Raw genomic sequence first — 25,985 nt, forward strand, 5'->3', positions numbered from 1 at the left:
TTACAGCCTCTAACCTCTTATTCTTTATTTTATTCTCTTATTACTATGCCACTGTCACTTGCTTCCTATTGTTACAAGTGCCATGAGACTTAACCTTGAAGGACTGTAGTGAGTATTAAGTAATTAAATGAACTCTTATAGTAATTCAAACAATTTTGTATTACAGAGAAAATTGCACATATGAAATAAAACATCACTTAGAGAAATATTTCAGAAAGAACATTAATGAAAGAAGAATTTCCAGTTAAAGTCAAAGTAACAATTTAATTTTAAATTCCAATTATATTCTCCAGAATTTAAAATGTGGGTGTTTAAAACCATTGTTAAAATGTACTTCATCAACCTATAGAATGCTTTTAATCTGATTTAACTAAATGACTGAAAGAAAGGAAAACTTGTCTCTCAAGTGTTCAGATTAATAAGTTTTGAATAGAAGCTAAGATCTCAGAGAGTAAAAAAAAAAAAGACTTAATTTCTCATCTTCCTTGTTTCTTAATCCCCCAAAGGAATAAAGTAAATAAGATTCAGTTAGCCTTGAAAACAAAGCCTAGCTGAAACAAAAATAATTTTACGCATACTTCATCGAAAGGAAAAAAAAATGTATTCCTCTGGTAATAATCCAAAGCCTATGGAATGTTTTAGAAGCTCATGGGAACTTTTTCTTCTGAAGCTAAGCTGATCTGAATAGAGGCCACCTGAGATGCTGAGGAACACCAAAATATAATTGTATGATCCTTGCCTCATTGCTGAAAACAAACTGTACTGTAGAGATTCCACATTCTAGAATAACTTGATGGAGGTTCCATAAGAAATTAAGGGCAAAAAAAGAGAAGAGAAGATTCCTTATGGCAAATGTTTCCCAAGTTTATTTCTCTAACCATTAAGCCTCTCTTATCCGATTGTCTGCTCCTGCCTCTCTTGTCCGATTGTTTCCTGGACAGCATCTCTCTCCCCCTTTCCCCAAGATCATCCACACATTCCATTACATTGGGCATGACAGTGATAACTGATTAAAAAATTTTTCTATTATTAAAAAAACCACTAAAATCTAGAAAGAGGGAAGAATGTAGCTGTTTTGTGCAGAGATTACATTGTTCCTATACTGACCTAGCGTAGCTACACTTGTAATGATCATAATCTCCTTTGTCAGAATTGAAACACCTTTCCAAACATTGGTTATTAATGTATACATATGAGTTCATTCCTTCATTTTAGATTTTATCTTGGAAGTAAAGGTGAAGGAAATATGGTATTTAGCAGCATACTAAGCAGAATTAAATAAAAACCTCAAATCCGGAAAGCAATGAAAAATGAATAAAAATGGCATTTTAAACGTTCTCCTGTTCTCTTCTTACCGATTCCCAAAATGTTACATGGTAAGAGTGAAATTTACTCTCCTTAAAAAAAATATGAAAGTTTTGTTTTTTTATTAGCTGGGTTCAACTGGGATCCCAACTTGTCCAACACTTTTAATCATCTCTGATAGAATTATTTCAGTTTTCTCACCATTCTGAATGTCCTACTGGGAACATGTTCCAGATTATCTCCTTTCTTGAAAGAAGTAAACACAACTCTCCAGATATGGACAGACTAGTGCAGAATAAAGTGCGGTTATTATATCTTATGATCAGAATGCTATATTTCCATGAATCCCGTAAAAGATAATCTTCAAATGACTTGCACAATTAGCCTATCTCCAGCAATTATCAATCAATCAAGGCAGATTAAATCAAATGTATTTAGCTATAGTCATTGACCAGCAAGATAACATAATAATAATAATAATAATAATAATAATAATAATAATAATAATAATAGTAACAACCAAATGCAACAAAATAGTGACATGATCATATAAACTCCCCAAGTTAGGATATAAAAATCAGAGAGGCGGAAAAAGAGAATAAGAATAGAATAAAGTAGAATAAAACAATATCAAATAAGATGAGATAGAAATCGAATAAATTAAAAATGCAATGTGATAGAAGAAAGAAGGGCATTTCACAGTGTCGTCATCAATGCTTTCATGATGCCTTTTTATGCAAATTACTACTGATAGAAGCTTAGCAAATCTTTTGTTGATGGTAGGTTACAATGTGTGCAGAGGAAAGATAACAACTTTGGTTACTGTTAGGAAGCAGTAAGGATACACCTGCTGTGTAGAAAGGGCAGTGAAAAAAATACATGTAAAAAGGTCTTAAGTTCATTCGGAGCACAAGGAGAGCAACTCTCAGAGAGTGAGGTCCTCATCTCTTACTGCTGAAGGGAAGGTACAAATCATAGAAAAGGCTTTGCAATGTGTTAGGCAAACAAGAAATAGTGCACAATACTAAAAGGTTTCTAAATCAACCACAACAATACACGAGCAAATAATAGATACAAACTCAAGGTAAACCGCTCCAAACTTAATTGCAGAAAATATGACTTCAGTAACAGAGTGGTCAATGCCTGCAATGCATTACCTGACTCTGTAGTTTCTTCCCCAAACCCCCAAAACTTTAAGTTTAAACTGTCTGCTGTTGACCTCACCCCATTCCTAAGAGGTCTGTAAGTGCACCCGCGTGCCTACCGTCCCTGTCCTAATATTCCTTTTTTACTTAGTCTTTTCATGTATCCAAATTATGTTTATACTTTTACCTGTTATCTTATATATGATTGACAAATAAATAAATAAAATAAATTAGAACTATAGCACCCATATAGGCTATAGCACCCACATTCATTTGCCATGCAATGCCAAAGACTCTTTGGTGGATTTTGGCTTTAGCCCTCTGTATTTACTAAATCTGCACTACTATTAATCTTCTCATCATTCCCATCACCCATCTCCTTCCACTTATGATTGTATGACTGTAACTTAGTTGCTTGTATCCTTATGATTTATATTGATATTGATTGTTTCCTGATCGCTTATTTGTACCTATGATTATCATTAAGTGTTGTACCTTATGATTATTGATGAACATATTTTGTCTTTTTATGTACACTGAGAGCATATGCACCAAGACAAATTCCTTGTGTGTCCAATCACACTTGGCCATTAAAAAAAATCTATTCTATTCTAATCCAAAGTAGAAAAATACTGCATCCATTTCACTTAAATAAGCCCTACTAACTTGAGGTTAGATTTGAGATAATAGTTATAGATACTGCAGTCAAGCCAAATATTTCCCATAACAGATAACAGAATAACAGAGTTCGAAGGGACCTTGGAGGCCTTCTAGTCCAACCCCCTGCTCAAGCAGGAGATCCTATACCATTTCAGATAAGCAGCTGTCCAGTCTCTTCTTATAAGCTTCCAGTGAAGCTGCAACTTCTGAAGACAATCCTTTCCACTGGTTAATTGTTCTCAGTGTTAGGAAATTTCTCCTTAGTTCTAGGTTACTTCTCTCCTTCATTAGTTTCCATCCAATGTTTCTTATCTTGCCTTCTGCTTTGGAGAATAGGGTGACCCCCTCTTCTTTGTGGCAGCCTTCAAATATTGGAACAGTGCTATCATGTTACACCTAGTCCTTTTTACCAAACAAGAAATATCCGGTTCTTGCAACCATTCTTCATATATTTTATGAACAGCCCTCAAATAATATACATATATTATTTTTTCTTTACATACAATATGTGCTTAATGAACAGCATACTGTCTGGGTCAATTCGTTTACATTGTAATACTTATTAAGTTCCTAATTTCTACCTCTTTTATCCAACCATTGATAAAACAAGTCCCAAGTTTGAAAATATTCTGTGTCTTCTTTTTCTTTTATCTTCATTGTTAATCTGTCTATTTCTGCACAGTCCAATATTTTTTTAATTATATCTTCTTCCATAGGTGTTTCTTCACTTTTCCAATGGTGTGCAAATACAATTCTTGCTGCTGTTAAAACATATAATATGAAATATACATTTCCTTTATCATATTTTTTTGGTATTATGCCTAACAAAAATAAATCTGGCTTATAATCTATATGCTGTTTTAACATTTTTTCTAACCAAGTTTGCACTTTCGCCCAATATTTTTTTGTTTTTGCTTTTGGGCACACCCACCACAGGTGATAATATGTGGCCGGTTTTTTAATCACATTTCCAACATTTGGTAGACATCTTTTTAAGCATTTTTGCTGGCCTCGCCAGTGGTAGGTGCCACCTATAGAACATTTTAGGGACATGGTGGCTCAGTGGTTAAGACACTGAGCTTGTCGATCAAAAGGTCAGCAGTTCAGTGGTTCGAATCCCTAGTGCCACATAACAGGGTGAGTTCCTGTTACTTGCCCCAGCTTCTACCAACCTAGCAGTTTGAAAGCATGTAAAAAATGCAAGTAGAAAAATAGGGACCACCTTTGGTGGGAAGGTAACAGTGTTCTGTGCACCTTTGGTGTTGAGTCATGCCGGCCATATGACCACGGAGACTTCTTCGGACAGTGCTGGCTCTTCGGCTTTGAAATGAAGATGAGCACCGCCCCCTAGAGTCAGGAACAACTAGCACATATGTGCGAGGGGAACCTTTACCTTTATAGAACATTTTAACTGAATCCAGTTTTCTAAGTGTGGTCTTACTAAGGCTTTATAAAGTGGTATTAGTACTTCATGTGATCTTGATTTTATCCCTCTATTACTGCAATTTAGGATTGCCTTGGCCATCTTAAAGCTGACTCTTGACTGGGGTAAGGATGTGAGTGTATGGCCATCTTAAAGCTGACTCTTGTGCCCTGCCATCTGCAAGCAACCTTCCATATGCCAATCCTAAATTATTTATAATAATATGTCACAATACAGCCCTAAGGACAAGGGATTATTATGTCAGAAATTACTCTATGGCAAACATTCTATTTCAGACCAGTTGGGATCAACCACAGCCCAATTCAGTCTTAGATCCTGGTGCTGTTGTCAAGACCCATCAATGGAGAATAGCTTGCTTCAGAATTTACCTTTAATCAAAAGATTTCTGGCAGATGTGAAGCTAGCTTCTTTTTAATTATTACTTGTGTGCTCTCATATCACCTCTGCTTTTCCTCATTTATTTGAGAAATGAGAGCAAAGCTCCTGAAATGAAAGAAGTAATCTTATTGAATATTTAGGTGTTTCTTTTTATATAGGAGGATCTTATAGTGCAATGGGCATATGTTTGCCGTTTGCTAAATAAATGAAAAATCATTAACCCATGGGAAATAATTGCAGATCTCATCACTTAAGTTACACTACAGCATTTCTTTTAAAGTAAAGGCTGAATCACTGTGCATTCATGTGCATTCACAGAGATGTGCATTCATGGCAAACACGAAGCCACAAGAGACAATTATTCATTTACATCTTTCTCACATACACCAAATTAAGCCGGTAAAGGCTTAAAACCTGTGTGCTGGATTAAGACCGGTCCCCTCTTGAGCAGGACTGCAAAACTATGATTTTGGGTTCACATGTGGATTTCAAGGCCGCTTTTTTAAAAAATTGACAAAAGATTACAATTTTAATACAAAAAAAAAGTTTATGGAAGAAGTATATTAGCAAAGGAAACTCTGTAAGTCCAACTTGCGAGTCCTGGTGGTTTTAATTCCTTTAAGAATATATGCATTTAAATTAATTCAGATCGAATCTTTGTCTTGGTGTCATGCATTTCTTCGTCCTGGACTCACCTAGCCTCATCCTTTGTCCTGATTTGGAAAAAGATCTAATGGCTAAAATCGCCTTTATTAACTAAACATGCAATGATCTCTATTTATGATTGGCTGTTGTGGCCCGTCAGCTGCCAGCAGAGCTAGCTGCAGAGTCAGATGAGGAGGAGGTGGAGGAGGGAGAGCATGGGCCAGCTTCGGGGCCTTTGGAAGGCTCTGATAAGGAAACAGCATCAGAGACAGAGGCAGAGCCGGGGCCTTCTGTCCTCCCCCAGGTGGAGACGCAGTTGTCTTTGGGGCCTGAGCTGAGTGAGGGAGAGGAACAGATGGGGCCCATCCCAGATGTCCGTAAGCGCAGAGAAGAAAGGAGAGGAGAGCAAAGGAAAACAATCAGCCGGCTCTCAAGAAAAAGCCAACATGGACGCTAGCCCCTCCCTAGCTGGGAAATAAAGAGTAGGGGTTTGTGAGTGGCCAGTTGTCCTAGCAACCATTCACTTTTAAGATACAGGAAGCGATTCAGATTTCTTGCCCAAGTCTGTTTGAAATAATTATTATTGATTTTTCTTTATCCATGTGAATAAAAAACTGTTCCTGCCCTGTTTGAAAAGGGGTTTGTTTTTACTCATGAGTAAATGGCTTATCATTACTTGCTAAGGCTGGGTCAGAACATTGGCTATTGACATTAACAATAAGGCAGATAAGCCACAATGCCTTATGCACTGCATATCAGAGATGGAATGCCCAAGGAAAAGGTATTGAACTATTGCAGCAAGACAGATTGTAAAAAGTATGCTGAGAAGGGAAACTATTGACATGGATGCTATAGAAGCTGAACGATTGGGAAAGGTCCCAGGATGAACCTTACTTAGTAACAGAGGTTACTAAGTAGTAACAAAGATTACTCCCTTTCCACTACCTTAGGGATGCAAGTTGCTAAAGTAATTTACATACTTGTCATGGTTGTTATGCATGTCATTTAAAGACCAGCCTGGCATTCAAACCTCCCCACCCCAAATTTTCGATTGTTGCTACGCAAACTGGTTATAAAGTGTCATTGAATTCTAGGCTTTGGATTGTGCTGTAGAAATTGGTTTCAATATACTGCATATATTTATATGAACAGAGGCAGGCCATTACTCTGCTAAACAAATAAGTCCCTCAACACTGTCAAACTATTTACTAAATCTGCACTACTATTAATCTTCTCATCGTTCCCAATCTCTTTCCACTTATGACTGTATGACTGTAACTTTGTTGCTGGTAATCCTTATGATTTATATTGATATTGATTGTTCCTGATTGCTTATTTGTACCCTATGATTATCATTAAGTGTTGTATCATTAAGTGTTAAATTGTACCCTATGACCATCATTTGTGTTGTAAGGTATCTTGATGAAGGTATCTTTTCTTTTATGTGCACTGAGAGCATATGCATCAAGACAAATTCCTTTGTGTCCAATCACACTTGGCCAATAAAAAATCTATTCTATTCTATTCTATTCTATTCTATTCTATTCTATTCTATTCTATTCTATTCTATTCTATTCTATTCTATTTAAAAACACTGGGGGGCGGATTGTCCATGGAGATTCTCAGTCATCCAGATCATGATTATCCCAAAGCTTTTTCAAAAGGCAACTGGACTTTATTTTTTTAAAAAGATGTTTTGCTTCTTGTCCAAGAAGCTTCTTCAGTTCTGAAGAGAACAGAACAGAACCGAAGAAGCTTCTCGGATGAGAAGCAAAGCGTCTTCAAGGAAAAAGTCCAATTGCCTTTCGAAAAAGCACCTTTGGGATCAGATCAGGTGATTGCGCAAATTAGATGGATAACCTGCTTTCTGCAGGTCCTTCCTTGTGTGTCACGAGAGGAAGCTTTTAAATTTTCATCATGTTTCAATATTAGTGTTAGGGCAATATACTAGATTTAGGTGAAGTATGAGTTTCATATCTGGGCACAAGGCTGAAATAACACTGACTGTGATTCTGGATATGATCCCTGGTGGGCAAATATCTTGACCTTTCAGAAGTTTTCCATGCCATCATCTTGGTATACTTCTAGACAAGTTACAGTTGTTGGGAGTTGGAGAGAGTTCTATGGTGATTCTCCTCCTTTCACAAATATGTGGGGTAGGGTGGGGTGGACATTGATCTCATGCCCATTTCCTTGTGGGGTATCTCAGAACTCTTCTTCTTCTCCCCACTCCTATTTACATCTGTATGAAACTTCTGGGGAGAGTCATTCAACAGCATGGGGTGAGATATCCTTTTTAAAAAGTTACATTTTTTAAAGATAGTTTTTCATACAATAAAAGACAAATGAAGAGGGGAAAAAAAGAAAAGAGAGAAATAAGAGCGTGCAAGTGAGAGAGAAAAAAATAAAATTAAAAAATACATGAATGACTTCTGATCTTCTTTTAATAGATGGTTACGGTACAGTCTTACTGACCCTCCTCCTTCTTCAATGTTATACAAGTCCCTTCAGCTCCTCATATAATCCATGTCTTTCTGAATCTTCAAATCCATAAATCATCATTTTGGTTCTTTCATCTTTCAGCCAAAAAAAAAAATCCATATAAAAATTCCAGCAGGGGGTGAATTATCATCAGTATGATGATAACGCTAAGCTATAAATCTCTGCTCCAGGCCAGCCAACAATGTTGGGAAGACCCTGTCCTGGGTTTGAAGCAGGGGTGAAATGCTCCCAGTTTGGACCGGATTGCCCGATCTGGTAGCGATGGCGGCGAGTGGTTCGGAGAACTGGTAGCAAAAATCCCTGCCCCTCCATGCCCAGCTGAGCCGTGTGATCATCAGAGGGTTTTTAAAAAAACTTTTAAAAGCAGTTTTTTTTCGGCTGAAAAAATGCTTTTAAAAGTAAAAAAAAAAAGGCTCTGGTGATCGCACGGCTCAGCTGGGATCGTGAGAGCCTTTTAAAAGCATTTCTTTCTATAACTTCTTCAGCTGAAGAGGTTGTAGAAAAAATGCTTTTAAAAGGCTTTGGCGATCCCAGCTGAGTTGCTTGATCGTTAGAGGCTTTTTTTTCTTTTAAAGGCAAAAAAAATGCTTTTAAAAGAAAAGAAAAGAAAAGAAAAGCCTTTGACAATCAGGCAACTCAGCTGGGATCGTCAGAGCCTTTTAAAAGCATTTTTTTTTTACAAGAGAGAATGGTTCTGGCTTTGGGGGACTCCCTGGACCCAGTGATTTTCTATCCTTAAGTCTAAAAGGCTTACCCTGTCTTAGACAGATCTGCTGCACAATTTGGGGGTTCTTGTGGATTCATATCTCTTGCTCAAGGAGCAAATGGCAGCTATGGCCAGGAGACTTTACACAACCTCAGGTTGTATGCCAGCTGTACCCTTTCCTAGATCAGGCAACACTGCACACAGTCAGTCATGCCTCGGTCTCCTCCTGACTGGATTACTGTAATGTGCTCTATATGAACATCTGGACATCGCAAATAGTACTGAAGTGTGGACACACAAGCAATGATAGGTGTGCTTTGCAAGCTGTAATGGCACTCAGTAGGTTTCCAGGTGCTGAGTGTCATTCAAAGTGCTGGTTGTCACTTATTGAACCTTTTATGGCATGAGCCCAGGATATTGGAAGGAGTGCATTTCTACAGTTGGACCACATCAGGTCTGACAGGAGATACATTCTCTGGGTTCCATCAACAGCAGGGATATCTAACCTTGGCAAATTCAAGACTTGTGGACCAATTCCCAGAATTCCTGACTCTGTAAACAGCTTAGAGAGGGCTGTAAAGCACTTTGAAGCAGTATATAAGTCTAAGTGTTATTGCTATTCCCCATCTCCCCAAATTCCCCAATCAGCATAGCTGGCTGAGGGATTCTGGGAGTTGAAGTCCACAAGTCTTAATGTTCCCAAGGTGTCCCTGATCATGATTTTTATCTACTGGGAGACAGGAAGCATGCCTTTCTACACCTTCCCTTTGGAACATCGTTTCTCTGAAACTAGGCGGGCCCTAACTTCAAGAAGTTCTTGAGAGCTTGTTATTCTTCCAGGTCTTGGGAGCTTAGGTGTGTTTCTGGGATGTTTATATATATTGCTGATGGTCATCCTTGGTTGCCATTGTTTTTGTTTTATTCTTATTGCGGACTTATTTTCATTTTACTTATTGTCGTACTGATGTTTTAATAGTCTTCACCTCTCAGAACTGCATATAAGAGATGGGCAGCTATAAAAATTGAACCAATATAATTTGGAAAACCCATCCCCATACAAAGCATCACTCTGGGGCTTTGGAATGTGTATGGACGGAATGGGACAACTCACCATGGCCAACGCGCTGTGGGACAACTTGACACAGGATAATTCAATAATTCAATTTAATTATTTAAAATAAATAAAAATATTTAAATTTTTGTCATTCACATTTCATTTTGTCCCTCCTTTGGCATCCTTTCTTTAATGATTCTATTCCACCATTTCTGTAATATTAGTGTAACGTTTCCTGCAGAGAGTTGTCCTACTGCGAGTTGGCCATGGTAAGTTGCTTTATGGTGTGTTGGCCATTGCAAGTTGACCATGACGAGTTGGCTGTGGTGAGTTGACCATGGTAATTTGGCCATTATGAGTTGTTCTAGACCCATATATGTAGGCTATGACCAGACTTCCTCAACCCGCTGGTTTCCAAATGCTTTTTATCTGAAGATAATACATGGTGAAGCTCAACACATCTGGAAGACAACAAGTTACAGAAAGTTGGTCAAAACTGCTAATAAACCATCCTTATTTGTCAAATCTTTTGCTAGCAACTGAGAACGTGTGTGTTGATTTGTTTGTTTTCATACACCATTTTATTATCAAAAAAAAACCCAGAAGTGACTACTTGCCAACCTAAAAAAAGGATCTTTAATAGTTCTTTACAAAACTGGAATGCTACAGACCGGAGTTTGGCAGATGCTAAAATTATGTAGTGCTAACAGAGAAGCAGTCAGTCTTGAGCGAACATATTGATGAATTAAACATGGTACAGCTGCAGTGTTTGGTTTAGATGTCTGCCGTAATGACTGGATTAGCCATAAAGTAAACATAAAGATTCCAAGTTTATAATATTGATTTCCAATGTGATCAGTGTTGTTCACATAGTCATTACTTCAATTAAACACTGAGTCATTTAAACAGATGTACATTTTCCTCCCTTTAAGTGCTTCCCTTACTTTTATTTCCCTGGGCAGAACAGCAATTAGGCTTTCAAGTCTGGGAATTTGTGTTTCTTTGCACCTGGCCTGCTTTAGAAATCAAGAGTTAAAATCATCTCAGTATTTATCTACAGTAAAAAGGAATGACCATTCGCTGCAATTCATATCAAAGCTTTCTACAGAAGGATTCAATTTTATGGCTGGCAATTCGTAATGCAGTCACTTTTTATGCAACCAATCTGCAAATCCTCTTAAAGCTATCAAGAAATAACATGTTCAACACAGTGCACTTGGCAGAACAACCAAAAGCAACAATTCAGCATGTCATTATAATTGATACTCTTCAACTATTTTCTTTGACTTCTTATTAAAGCCCCTGTGTCCATTCTTTTTACTTTAACTCTCCCAAGACATTTTTAGAAGCTTCGTTCCCAAGATGAATCTTCATTATTCTTCTGAGTAAATGAGTTGTAATTGGTTAAAATACTAGATATGTTATTTGAACCAGAGGCTACAGAGCTGACTCTATGAAGGGAGGAGCATATTTTACATTTGACCCTGAATTTTGATGGAGTCAGACTGACTCAGTATTGGAAGAGACATTTTCCAATGATATCAGACCAGAAACCAAACCTGAGGAATATGCAGCAATAGCAAGACTAACAGTCCACATTCAAAAGAGAAGCATGCCAAATTTAAGCAAGAATAGCTCCCCTAGCTATCATATATCACACAAAGCAAATGTAGACACTATTTAAGGGCAAAATAAGTTACTGTAGTCAGGAATAATAGGTCTATTGGAAGTTTTACTTGAGTACAATGGGAGGGAAATTGAAATCAAAGAGTTTTCCAGTTATGTTTTAATTGGTTTTTTTTCTAAGACTGTTTTATTTATTTTTTACTTTTTCCCCTTGGTTTCATTCTTTTTTCCTATTTAACATATGCATTTTCTTTTGGAGAATTATAAATGGTGGATGATATTAAAACCAGTCAAGATTAGCATGGGTAGCATCCTCTGTACTCTAAATAACTTTTTCTCTCCTCTCCTCTCCTCTCCTCTCCTCTCCTCTCCTCTCCTCTCCCCTCCCTTCCCCTCCTCTCCTCTTAATCATTATTTGGATCATATCTTTGAGAATAATAATTTTCCTAATGTGGCCTACAAGTATTGCAAATAACTGTAAATAAAAATATTAATATAACAGCATGACAGAGTTAGAAGGGACCTTGGAGGTCTTCTAGTTCAACCCTCTGCTCAGGCAAGAAACCCTATATGGCTAACCTTATCTGGACTGAGTGCCCAATACGTATGTGAGTGCCCAAACCCCCCCAAATGCAATGCGCATGCAGACCCCACACATGCATCCCTGTACACCCCGCCCCCATGCAGGTGCATGCGGGCCTCCCACATGCACCCCGCCCCTTGCATGCATGGCAGACACCCAAAGGCCAGCTGGCCGTGGGAGGTGTGCATGCTTGCATGCCATCAGAGACGGCGCTGTGTGCCACTTCTGGCACTGCTTGCCATAGGATCGCCATCCCGGCTCTATACCATTTCAGACAAATGATTGTCCAATCTCTTCTTAAAAACCTTCAGCGTTGGAGCACCTACAACTGATGGAGGCAAGTCGTTACAATGATTGTTCTAACTGCCAGGAAATTCCTCCTTCAACATTTCTATGTTGGTTCTTTCCTTGATTAGTTTTTATCTATTGGTTCTTGTCCTGCTCTCAAGTGCTTTGGAGAATAGGTTCACACCATCTTCTTTGTGGCAGCCCCTGAGATATTGGAGCACTGCTATCATATCACCCTTAGTTCTTCTTTTCATTAAACATTTCATTGACATACCCAATTCCTACAATTGTTCTTCATATGTTTTAGCCTTCATTCCCTAATCATCTTTGCTGCTCTTCTCTGCACTCTGTCTAAATCTTGACATCTTTTTTATAACATGGTGATCAAAACTGGATGCAATATTCTAAGTGGGGTCTTACCAAGGCATTATTAAGTGATATTAATACTTCACATTATCTTGATTTTAACCCCCTATTAATGAAGCCTAGGACTGAGTTGGCAGCTGCAGCACATGGCTCATGTTTAGGTGATTGTCCATTGGGAATCCAAGTTCCCTCTCCCCGTTGAGCCACTAATGCACAATCCATAAATGTAAAATCTTACTTTTGTCTACATTGAATTTTATCTTATTAGATAGGACCCAGTGTTCAAGTCTGTCAAGATCCTTCTGTATCTTGAGCCTATCTTCTGGAGTATTGGCTATTCCTGCCAGCTTGGTGTTGCCTGTAAATTTCATGAGTTCCCCTTCTATCCCCTCATCTAAGATATTGGTCAAGATTTTGAAAAGTACTGGGCCTAAGACAGAGCCTTGGGATACCCCACTGCTCTCTTCATGCATTTCCATTAAGGACTATACCTTGAGTGTGGTTGGTCAGCCACAAATCCATCTGATGATGATGCTGTCTAACCCATATTTTCCCATTGTTTCTATATAAACAATTACCATATTTTTCAGAGTATAAGATGCACCTACCTTTTTTGGCGACGAAAACAAGAAAAAGAAGTCTGCTTTGCCTCCCAGCAATTTTGCCTCATTGCCGCATATAGCAAATAGCCTATTTTACTTTCATTTTCGTTTTCAGCATAGCTTGATTAGCACAAGAAAAAAAAATCTGCTTCCAGCAATTTACCTCCTTGCAGCAAGCAACAGAGGCCCGCACAGCAATAGGCAATGGCAATCTCTGCAGCCTGAAACAGCTGAGAGTCAGGAGGCCCATCCAATGGACAATCAGCTTGTGCTAATTAGGCTGTGCTGAAGCTGAATGGGCTGTTTCTTCTTGCTACTTGCTGCAAGGAGGTAAATTGCTGGGAGGCAGAGGCCAAAGGGTGGGGGCCAGTGGGTGAGCAGGGCTACATTCGGTGTATAAGACACACACAAATTTTCACCCCCTTTTAGGGGGGAAAAGGGTGCATCATATAATCCAAAAATACAGTAGATATGGCAATATATTGGCCCTACTTTAAAGAAGGAAGAGTCTAGTTGATTCAACTTCCACTGTGTCTCTTCTATCTTTTCATAAGAGGACGTTCTGGGCAATATGAGCCTTTCAAGACTGGTCTAGAAATTGTAACTGACTCCACAAGAAGGCTAAAACTATACAGTGGTAGGCTCTATTCATAGGATCTTGTAGGTTTGCCTTGTGTTTTAAATTTCCTTCCTACTCTACATCCCAGTAAGTCAGGGAGGAGTCAGCCTAGTTCCTTTCCTATCTGTTTCCCCAAAGCTTAAGCAATGGTTCTGCCCTTGATGCTTTTGTTCTGCTCTTGATGCTTCCGACTATTGATCTCAAGGTCAACCCCCGTATAGCCTCAGACCAAGTACTTCCAAGAATCTTGTCCTCAACAACATGGGAATCCATTACAAGTTCAGACTTAATTAATTTGTTGGATATTGCCGTTTTAAATTCTTTTTGCATATGGTTTTTTTTTTGGGCATATTTCTCTTTTCAAGAGAAACATGCAATTCAAATTGCAATTCAAAATTGCAATAAAATATTTTTAAATCGGGATCAGCATGGAGATCCACTGATAAGGGTAATCTGGGTTCACAACAGTCCAAGGTTGTGGACTATTGAGCAGAGTACCCTACGCATGAAAACGACTGAGACTGGTTGTATACAATAACAGTCACTTGCAGACAAACTGGGGTTTGATATTCCTTTACTTTTAGGGAAAAGGCAAAGTCATAGTCCAAAAACAATTCCAGGTCATACACATATAAATTCAGTCTTCTTACCAAACATAGACTTGCACAACAAACAAGGTCTTCTTTCAGCAAAACACAGTTCAATTCACAACAGTCAGTATATTGAGGAATCAATAACTAGCCATGATCAAGCAACGATCATAAAGCTCAAATATACAGTTGCAGCATGTCTTCAGCTTACAATGCTGTAGCGTTCTGTAGATTCCCCACAAGCCATAATTTAGTAGTCCTTTTATACATTGGCTACAGAGCTCAACCAATCAGGATGCTTGCATGATGCAGCACACCCTTAAAGCAATGTCATGCCTTTCTACAAACATACATAGTTAGTTTATATATTGCCTGGCCAACTAGTTAGGCAAATAACGATTTCCTGAAATCCACCATGGACCAAATGTTTTTATTCTGAACATGCTAGAAATACAATTGTCTTTGTTTCATTCCCAGAATTAAAAACAGATAAGAGATAATTGCTTTGTTTTCTTCCTTCAGTTGGGTTTTGACTCAGGAAGAAGACTCAGTAGGTGGCCTTTGTTTGTATGCACAGTTCTACAGTCAAGTGAGCAAATCTGCTTGTGCATTGTTTAAGGGATTTTCTACATGAGTTGTATTTCATTATGCAAACTGAATATAGAACTCTGACAGACAAATTAATTTAGAGTTAGTATTTTTCAAACCAAGTTCTGCATTCCCCATCTCCTCATATTGATTGATTGATTGGTTGATTGTATGTCATATCATATATGGACTAGCAATATATATTAACATTTCATCTAGATTAGTAGGACCCAGTAAAATATAAATGTTAAAATGATCTATGTTCAAATACCGATGTCTAGGCCAGAGGTCTTCAAACTTGGCAGCTTTAAGACTTATGGACTTCAACTCCCAAAATTCTCCAGCCAGCTGGCTGGAGAATTCTGGGAGTTGAAGTCCACAAGTCTTAAAGCTGCCAAGTTTGAAGACCTTTGGTCTAGGCCATCTAACCATTGAAGCACAGCATTGTTTATATTAAAAAAAAATCAGATACTAGACTGGTATATGCCCTTAGTTTACAGCTGGTCACGATGTCATCTATAGTTTGATTTGGACCTCCATCAAACTCCCCATAAGCATATGAGTAAATATGTTTTAAAAATCATAAAACCATAAAAAAAAAACCACATGTAACTTTCAGCACAAATGAAAATGATAGATCAACACAACCATTGCACAGGTTAAACCACACATCGAAATTCCTAGGTCTTGGGACGAAAGGCCAACAAGGCCAGGGACCATCAAATTCCTGGGAAAGGATGTTGAAAAGAGCATGTGCCATGACAGAAAAGGTTCTTTAATGAAATGTGGACTCAGATAAAATAGAATTAAAACACAGTGTTCATATAAACATTTTGGAATTATCCAAAATTATCCGGATGGATTTTTTTTTATTAATCTGGATTTCAGGATTTCCAGAAATTTTTCAATCTACTGCTGTACTTTTTTTTAAAAAAAATAATGGCTTAATAAATTAGGATGCCCATTCTTAAATTACATATTGCAAAACAAGTTTTCATTTTATATATTTTTACAGCTGTGTTTATTATTTCCGGTTGCAAATTTAGTTCATGATAAAATGAACTAGGACGTATGATCTTGATTTACATTAGCTTAAGATGTAGTCAGAATCAGAAAGATCAGAATAAATTCCATGGCATATTTTAATACGGTGTCTCATGATGTTTCTTAAGGGCTCATAGTTGATGGCTTACATTCCCAAATTCCTTGTTCAGAGTTTGCTATAATCTTATTTGAAAGAGCGACGGCTTTCCTTCCAATACATTTGTCATTATATTTTGTTGCTGGATTTGGAGTAGATTAGATTTCAGAGCAGGAGCTATATGTGCATATTTGTATGAAATAATGCTAGTTAAATATAAAATTTACATTTGCTCGTAGTGTAATGCCTGAGGCAAATTCAATTGTTTACCCATGCAGACTATTTTATCAAAGTGAAAAACATACGAATATAAACCGTACAGTCCAGCGCACGATTGCTTTTCCCCCATTTTGATACAACACCCACACAAAAATCATGCTATTATCCCATTTTCCTTTTTGGATTTTATCTTTTATTTCATTTCTGCTTGCTCTGATGACCTGCAGTTGCCCTTGCTTCTTTTGCTGCCTCCCATACGTTCAGCGAAGCTACTTTCCTTGTCAGCCAATTATCCATCTACATATTTCATCTCTAATAAAAGCCATAACTGCAATGCTGTTGGATTTGCCCTGCCGTTTTATGACCCTTTTATTATTGCGTGTACTTTTCCTCTGTTTATTTTCCCATTTGAAATCATTTTTTAGGAGAAGCTGTAATGTGTGTCCTTCAGAAAAGTTTTGGATGCCAAATGTGATCGGGACACATATTATCTTTTTCAGAGGTTCCGGGTAGAATTCATTGGAGATGAGTTTCAACATGATTTATTGCTGTTGCATAGATTGCTAATCAAATTAATTTTATCTTGCGTTCTCATCCAATGTGTGAACTGTGCAAAAACCTACACAAAATTTTAAAAGGAAGTCTGAGGGCAATGAATTTATCCCCCTTTAGGTAATAGCAAACAGTCTAGAGCAGTGTTCCACAACCTCAGCAACTTTAAGATTTGTGGACTTCAACTCCCAGAATTCCCCAGATGAAGTCCACACTTCTTAAAGTTGCTGAGGCTGAGAAATGCTGGGCTAGAGAATTCTGCTGCTGACATAGCTGATGCTACTTGTGTTGGATAACTTCACTGGAGAGATGGGAACATATCCATATACTTTTTCCCATATAAAGTCTCTCAATCCCATTTGAAGCCTATGTTTTAAGAAGAGATTGGACAACCATTTATTTGAAATGGTATAAGGTTTCCTACCTGGGAAAACCAAAGGAAAAAGAAGAATTCTATTCTATTCTATTCTATTCTATTCTATTCTATTCTATTCTATTCTATTCTATTCTATTCTATTCTATTCTATTCTATTCTATTCTATTCTATTCTATTCCATATCTATGTCTATGTCTAAGTCTAAGTCTAAGTGCTATTGCTATGGTAGACAGCATGGAGGCTAAAGCACAGTCTTGCAGAACCTCAGCACATAAAGGCTGAGGTTCTGCAAGACAACCGGATGAGGGGAGCTACTACAAGGTTCTAAGATTATCAGAGTTTCTTTTAGCAATAGCAATAGCATTTAGACTTATATTCTGATTCTTATATTCTGTAAGCGGTTTACAGAGTCAGCGTATTTCCCCCAACAAGCTGGGTCCTCGGAAGGATGGAAGGTGGAGTCAACCTTGAGCCGGTGAGAATCGAACTGCTGGCAGCTGGCAGAATTAGCCTGCAATACTGCATTCTAACCATTGTGCCACCATGGCTTTATTACAATATCCTGGCTGCAAGTTTTGAAGAAGCCCAGTCCAGAAGAATAAATATAACATCACTTTCTCTTCTCAGCAAAGATAATGCCATGGGCCACCGAGGCAATTTCAGTGCCAAAACCAGTCCAAACTCTTGACTGAAATGAATCAAGAAAATTATTCTTGAGAGAAGAGACTTTCGGGCTTCTCTCCAATTGATCATTTACAGTATTTCATCCTCTAGTGATCTTCACCCCAGGCTTGTCAGTTACCTCTGTATGATCTCCCTTTTTAATGTTTCTGCTCGGTATTATTCATTCTTCATTGCTTTAGGAGATATACTGCCAAATTTTGCAGACTCAGAGGATTGAAATGAATATGAGAACGAGGGGGGAAAAATCCTTTCAAAGTGCTATTTTGGGAGTTGCAGGAAAGTGAATGTCAATAAAGGGAGCATCTAGATATTTGTGCAACAGGGTATGATTTGATCACTCCATCTATTCAAGTGCATTTCTACAAGCTTAATTTATGTGTGCAAAAGATATCGAAAGTACACGAACAGAATCTGTGCTTCTTGATTAATTCCCAGCTCTCCTAGGTTTCTCCATGCATCAGTGCATACCTACCCAGAACTTCCAAAATTCCTATCAAGGCTCAACAGAGACTATAAAATTATTCTGTGTTGGAGAGAGAAGCATGGATGTCTTCAGGGGGAGAAGGGAGTTTTAAAAAAAAGGGAATATGGATGGAGACTTATCTCCTTTTTGAACACCTATTCCCACCGATACTACTGGCCCAAGCCTTGCTGTGATTTGCTGATTTTTTTTCCTGCTTTCTGCAACGTGGAATTGACTTTCCTTGTAAGTGAACAAAAAGGTCTACTTCTGAGGACATGAGCCGTTTTTAAAGAGTATGAAATAACATCATGGAGTTTATTTCAAGTGTAGATCTAATAAACTTCCAAGTTTGCTTAGATGCAGTAGCCTTAGCCATTCTCTTATACCACAGAGATTATCTTTACTTTTTCTTTTTTCTTATTTTACTTTTCTGTCTTGGAGCATAATGAATGCTTACAGATCTGTGATCCAGAAGGGTAGCATTTAGCTGATGTAACAAGCCAATGGCTTCTGGCCAAAGTCTATAAATGGTCCATACAATGAATAGGAATCATTAAATTGGTTCTTAAAATTTTAGGAGAAATAAATCCGGCATGGTAGCAAATTATCTGGGTTTCACTTTTTATTAAATATTTATAATATCTTTTTCATTTTTATTTCAATTTATTTCCTAATAAATGTTTTAATTGTTATCCAAATGGATCGTGGTAGAACATTACAGTAGGGAGGGGAGTAAAGAAATTGGCATGATTGGAGTTCATGCAGAGGAGGAAAACTTGGAGACTTGTCGTCCCCCCCCCCCCAAAAAAAAAATAATAATCCCTGAAGTCTTTATCTGGCAGGTCCCAAGTGAATGCAGCTAATCTACAAAGGCACTAATTTTTTTTTAACTTACAACTGGTCCTTGCACGTACAACTGTCGCAGCATCCCCATGTTTGCATGTTCAAAATTCAGCAAGCAGGGATGTATTTATAATGATTGAGGCATCTTAGGGTGAGATTATCACCATTTATGAACTTCCCAGCTGATCTCTGACAAGCGAAGTCAGCGGGGGAAGCTGGATTTGCTTAGCGAGCGCCTAATTTCCTTTAACAACTGCATTGATTCCTGTAACAACCATGGGAAAAACCTTCCAACTCATAGACAATGGGAATGCATGTAAATGCAACATGTGGAAGTCAGCTGGATGGTTTTTTTATAGTGCTGTTATAGTTATTGCATATCCATTCTTCCAAAGAGCTCGGTTAATTGGGCCAATTGGCCTTCATATTTTTCTTTGTCTGTTTTAGACTTTTATCCTCACTCTTTGCAACTTTTTCACAGCTCATGATTATTTCATTTTTGGGGGCTCATTTCCACTGACTTATGGATGCCTGCCTTCCTTACTTTCTGGATTCAAATTATTTTGAATGGTAATTAACATTTGCTGACTTGATTCCTGCATCTCCAGAGTCTAGTTTAGACAGAACCCACTGCTTATGTGATCCTTCTGTTTGGTGAAAATGTAGACATCTATGCTTCTTTGAACATCAATCATGAGGACATATTCCCCCTTTGTCATGGGGAATGCATCCATATTTAGACACTGAACCAACTGGAAATGAATGAATCAGAAGTTGAATAAAATGCATCCAAATCACAGATTCCCTGCTGTTGACATTGCAGTCTATGGAGCTTAATGTCAAAAAAGCTCTTTGAGATTGATTCTTATTATAGGCACTTCATTTAATGACACATCAAATCTCTAGCCAGAATGTAACATCCATGGTAGTAATTTCCAGCTATGAACTCACAGAGATTATTGTAGTTTTAACTTGCATGTGCAATTTGAAACGGTGACTTTAAATTTAATTCATGATGATAGCTTGTAACTTGAAAAACATTTAGATTTGATTGGCTAAAGTTGGGCTTAAAAAATCTACAGAAAGCAATATCCTATTGAAACTTGATAAGAAAAAAAATCTGTATTAAAAAGGGGTAATAACTAACTTTCTTGCTTGAAGGATCAATCTATATTTTGTTAATTCAGTTTGAAAATGCTCTTTGTGTTCTTTAATTTGCACATTATTTTGAGTTATCTAAATTCAGGGCTGGATCTACCTGAGGTAGTGATAAATGGAAATGGAAGGGAAGGATTGGAAATCTATTTGTTCTTGTCTCTTTAACTGTAGAGAGGTTTGTTGTTGTTAATGCAATGTATTTCAAATGATAATTTGGGCAGGGCCGATTAAAAAGCTATTGGTTATGAAAATGAAGTCAAACCGTAGTGTCCATAGATGTGCTTGTGTGAAATAGCTCGGTCTGATAAAAACAGCATCACTCTGACATGATATAAGCCCTACTCATTTCTAGCAGGCATTGTGATGTTGTAGCAGTGGAAAGTATAAACAGACTGATAAATATGTGTCCATGTGACTCCATACAACCTTGTAAGTCCAATGGGACAGAGATGAAGTCTATACTTTCTACATACCTGCAGTATATACCAAGTCTATTTTTGTTTCTGTCTCTGTCTCTCTCATCTCTCTCTCTCTCTGTCTTTGTCTCTGTCTCTGTCTCTGTCTCTCTGTCTCTCTGTCTCTGTCTCTCTCTCTCAGTTCTCTCTCTCTCTAATCTACAATAATGTTTATATATTGTACCTGCTATAGCAGGGGTCCCCAACCTCTGGTCCATGGCCCAATATTGGCTGTGGCCTGTTGGTAACTGGGCTGTGCAAGCAGTGTGCAATCATGCGATCTCACAACAGGGGTGAAATCCAGCAGGTTCTAACAGGTTCTGGAGAACCGGTAGCGGAAATTTTGAGTAGTTCAGAGAACCGACAAATATCACCTCTGGCTGGTCCCAGAGTGAGGTGGGAATGGGGATTTTGTAGTATCCTTCCCCTGCCACACCCACCAAGCCACACTATACCCACCAAGCCATCTTCACAGAACCGGTAGTAAAAAAATTTGGATTTCACCACTGTCAACCAAAACTTCAATTGTGCAAGCAGTGGAGATATGGACAAAACTATCCCATCTCCCACCACCCCCGCCACCACTGCCAGTCCACAGAGCCAGAAAGCTTGGGAACCGCTGTGCTATAGGATATCTTTGTTGCTGCTTCCTTTTTTACTTGTCTTCTTTTATATTAAACATGGGCATTAGACTATTACTGTAATCTCTTGTAAGTGGAAACAGTAATATTTGTCCATCTCTTTGGTTCAGTTATTTCTAACGCTATTTATTGTTATGATGGGTGGATGACAGAAATTCCTACTGATTGAAAATTGGTAAAGCCAGAGGGTATGGGAGGGAATTAAAATTTGTTTGTAGGGTAGAACACTCAGTATCTATGTTTCTATGTATCTTTGTATGTGTGCGCTTGGTTTGTCTTCATGGAGGTGAACAAAAGTAATCTTCTACAACAGGGGCGTCAAACTCAATTTCATTGAGGACTACATCAGGATTGTGTTTGACCTCGGGGGGGGGGGGACAGGGTAGGCGTGGTCAGGGTGGACATGGCCAGCTTGACATCAATTGTTGTCAGCCTGTGGCCCCAGTGCTCTGCCAGCGAAAACGGGCTCCCAAGCTCCATTTTCACCTGCAATGGCCTCCTGTAACCCTCTGCTAAAATGGAACTCCCGAGCGCCATTATTGTTGCAGAGGCACTGTGGGCTGGTCCTTCAGTGTTTCTAGGGCGAGCTCATGGGCCAGATCTAAGCACCCTGGATAGGCTGGTTGGCTGGATCTGACCCACAGGCCCCTGTTCTATAAAGTGAAGTTCTAAGTTTTTGACTCTCCTAACTTCCTCTTTGCTGGCATGGAACTCTGCCTGATTTCTAAATGACACGGGGAAAAAAATTCTAGACTTAAATTTGTCAGCTATGTTACACATGAGAGGTTTGGTCCAGGAAATACCTGAGTTGCTCCTGCCTTCTATTACTTGCTGCATTTAAATATGGAAAAATAGAGACATTCACGGGTAGTAGGTGCTATGGCATAAGATTTCAGGGGTGGTTAAATTATGTACACTTTTTTTAAGAGATGTTATAGAACTGAATGTCTGCCTTTGCAGTAAAGATGGTAAAACTGCAAGGTAAGACTGGCTCAGCCTTGGAAATACATTGTTCAAGAGACAAACACAGAGACTTCCCCATATCTCAAATTTAGGATCTCCAGGTTTCAACTCAGAGGCACACCTCTGCCTTCTAAAGCCGAAGAGACAAAAGTGAAGTCTCTGACCAGATTCTCCTGGTGCAGTTCCATCTTTTCCTCCTTCTGTGGCAGCTTTCTAATAGTGCAATAGAAGAAGCTGTAAGTTATACAACCTGATCATACATTTTGAATTAAAGGCAGAAACTCTCAGTTGCAACCCTGGAGGTTAAACAAAAAAGGAAGCAGGCTTATTGTTCTGGTAATTAATTTCTTAATTATTAATAAATATTTGAATGCGAGCAGCATGGTGGCCTAGAGGTGGAGCCTTCGCCTCGCAATCAGGAGGCTGTGAGTTCGATCTAGGTAATAGCAGATATTTCTCTCTCTGGGGCAGTGAGTAATTGTCTGCTGTGAACTCCACAGAGGCATCAGGAAGAGCAACCGGCCAGTAAATGCTCAGCCCCATTCAGTTGCCCCAACTCTACCCAGCTGCAAGGGATTTCAGGGTTAAAAGAAAAAAAATGAATGCATTCTCATTTATAACTAATTAATAATGTATTCAGCTTACTCAGATCTCAACTTTACACGCAGTTTAAGGATTTAGAAATGGACACTTATTGAAAAAAATGGCAAAGATACTGGAAAATCCTGTTTTGCATTCAGGATTTGCTTCTTTGGCAACTATGGAAAACTACATTTGTGTGGTGTTTGAACATTTAAACCACATTTGTAGTATTAAGGATATATTTAAAAAAGCAAGTTCTGCTTTAATATAGTAGGAAATTTGAGCTTGGTGAAATTGCAATCACATATTGATTAAAATGTTAATTAAAATTGTTCACTTCATGCTTCTTGTACCTTATTGATCAGTGAAGCTATAATGAGAACTACAGAAATGGAATTCATAGTCTGAAATCGTTTGCAAAACAAGCATTTTGTATTAAGTATACTTAAAGGTCAATGAAAATATATGTTACATAAATGCAATATTTATGAAATGATTGATTGAAATGAAGCAAGAGTTCTGCAGAGACCTAATTAATGCCAAATTAAAAATATGACATCTTAGGAGGAAAAATAGAACCCTGTTTATTTGCCTTTCTGTATTCATGTACTTTGCAGAATAAGAATATGTTTTTCATTTGGAATGTGACAGTCAGATTATCAAATTTTTGCCAAGATCAACGCAAATGCTAAGTACATTAATTATGGATCTAGTTGTTTCAGAAATTGTCTCCTTTTATTTAAACTGAGCTTTTTTTTCTCCTTCCAGAAATTTTTTCTGAGTGCTGCAAATGAGGAAGAAATATTTTCACATCTTGGCTTGGATTACCTTGAACCCTGGGAAAGAAATGCCTAAAGAAAATTTAATAAGATTTTATCATTTCGCTGTTTTAAAGCAAAGTTTTACTTACCTGCAAAGCATATTTTATCTTTATTACTATTGAGAAAGAAAGATCTTAAATGCACTATGGATATTTGTTGTAGGTGTGGATTTCCTTAGAATAGTTGGCAATTGATATTTTGAAATGTTTCCTTTGTTCTAATTTCCTGCTCCTGTGACAACCATACAATCAAAGGGAAAGGACTGGCAGGAAATCATAATGGGATTGCTAAATCATGCAGATAACATATTTTAAAATGAATGTCTGTGGGGTGACATTCAACCTGGTGCCCTCCAGATGTACTTCCAGATGTAGCTTTTAGAATTCCTGCCCTCTAACGCATACCTGAAAGGCCCACATAATAGAACGCTATCCTACTGCATTTTCAGCTTATTAATGTTTAATGATTTCTTGTTTTTAGTTTTAATAACTACTTGAACAAGGAATAAATAGCTAACTATGCAAAAATAATTAACACCCAGAAATACTCTAATTTTCACTGTTCCAAATATCTTTATGCAAACCATATACAAAAAAGAACTCATGGTTTGCTAACATGATATAAATGTTAGTCAAGAAATTTTTTGTAAAGAAATTAGTTTGGCCAATGGAACCTTTACTAATTTGAAAGTTATACACTAACTTTTCTATTAATGCAGTGGTCCAAATTCTCTCTCTCTCTCTCTCTCTCTCTCTCTCTCTCTGCAATTCTTATATTACAGAATGGATGCTTGAACTTATTTATTTCAGAAAGCTGAGTACAGTAGGAGACCTTTTGTTATAGTCAAATATGATAAATGCCCGTGATTTTATTCAGAGGTAAACCTGGTTCATATTAAATTATAAATCTGATTGATCACTTTGATTAGCTCAGGCAACAAATTGATTGATTTCTATTCCTAGTACAGTATTGTCCTTTTGCAGCACTTGCTTATGTATCTTCACAGGGGGATCATCATGGAGAGTCAATCAAGATGGCATCTACAACCACATTATCAAACCTGCAACTGTTCAAAACTCTTAATTTTCTTGCACATGTTGATGTCACATGCATGGACAAAGGGGCATGTTGACCAGATGGTCCTGGCTATCATCTTGACTTCTTTGACTCTTCTGCAAACATAGCTGTTGTCAATTATTTTCATTCTTCCCCCCGCCCTTGCTTCAGAAACATGATTTGGCAGAATAAAAATCAAAACTTAGTGGACCACAATTCAAGATGATGCCTGCAACCATGCAATTGAAGTTCTAGCATTTCACGTGTTTAAAAAAAAATTGCAAAAAAATATTGAGGATGTTTATTTTGTGGGGATGTGATTACTGTTTCAAAGTTTTGAACACCAGTAGTTCCTTTGTTCAATCTTCCATGTAACCCAACTGAGGAACCTATGGCTGGCTGGGGAATTCTGGAGTTGAAGTCCATGCGTCTTAAAGCTGCTGAGGTTGGGAAACCCTGATATACACCAACAGAAGATCATAATAAGTTATGATCTGAATCATCATGCTAAAAGCTTTAGAATCTAACTTTGAACACAAGTCAGATTTTAAAATTAGGAATAAGTCCACAACAGATCAACAACAACAAGAAATTCACAATTTACTGAGATAAATGTTGACAGTCTTGAGGGTAAACTTAGCACAACTTTGGAAAAGGGATGTGTTACCATTGGGAGCTTAAACTTGGAAACTAAGCAGTAATGGCAAAATCAACAGCATATATTCATAACAGACGTTTGGCCAAATTTAAGCAAGAATGGTGCCATTACATTATAACTTAAACAGCATGGCAAACTGAAACATTTGGATCATGGTTTTTAAGGGGAAAAGAATTGGCTAAAGAAATAAAATGAGAAATACATGAACATTTTGAATATTTTTAAATATTGAATATCAGGAGTACAACAAAGAGCAAGTTAGATATTATTCA

At 37.8% G+C, this 25,985-nt stretch overlaps 1 protein-coding gene across 4 annotated transcripts in view; it reads left to right on the plus strand.

Annotated features, from left to right (window-relative positions):
* Positions 1-24,033, plus strand: part of DNTT (DNA nucleotidylexotransferase) — a 225,084-nt gene extending 201,051 nt beyond the window's left edge. For all 4 annotated transcript variants that reach the window (XM_058187434.1, XM_058187436.1, XM_058187435.1 and 1 more), the window contains one exon: positions 23,947-24,033. In XM_058187434.1, the coding sequence (XP_058043417.1) occupies positions 23,947-24,033 (87 nt within the window). The remainder of the gene's footprint in view (positions 1-23,946) is intronic.
* Positions 24,034-25,985: the final 1,952 nt, after the last annotated feature.

The sequence above is a fragment of the Ahaetulla prasina genome, chromosome 6 (assembly GCF_028640845.1).
Source record: "Ahaetulla prasina isolate Xishuangbanna chromosome 6, ASM2864084v1, whole genome shotgun sequence".
NCBI lineage: Eukaryota > Metazoa > Chordata > Lepidosauria > Squamata > Colubridae > Ahaetulla > Ahaetulla prasina.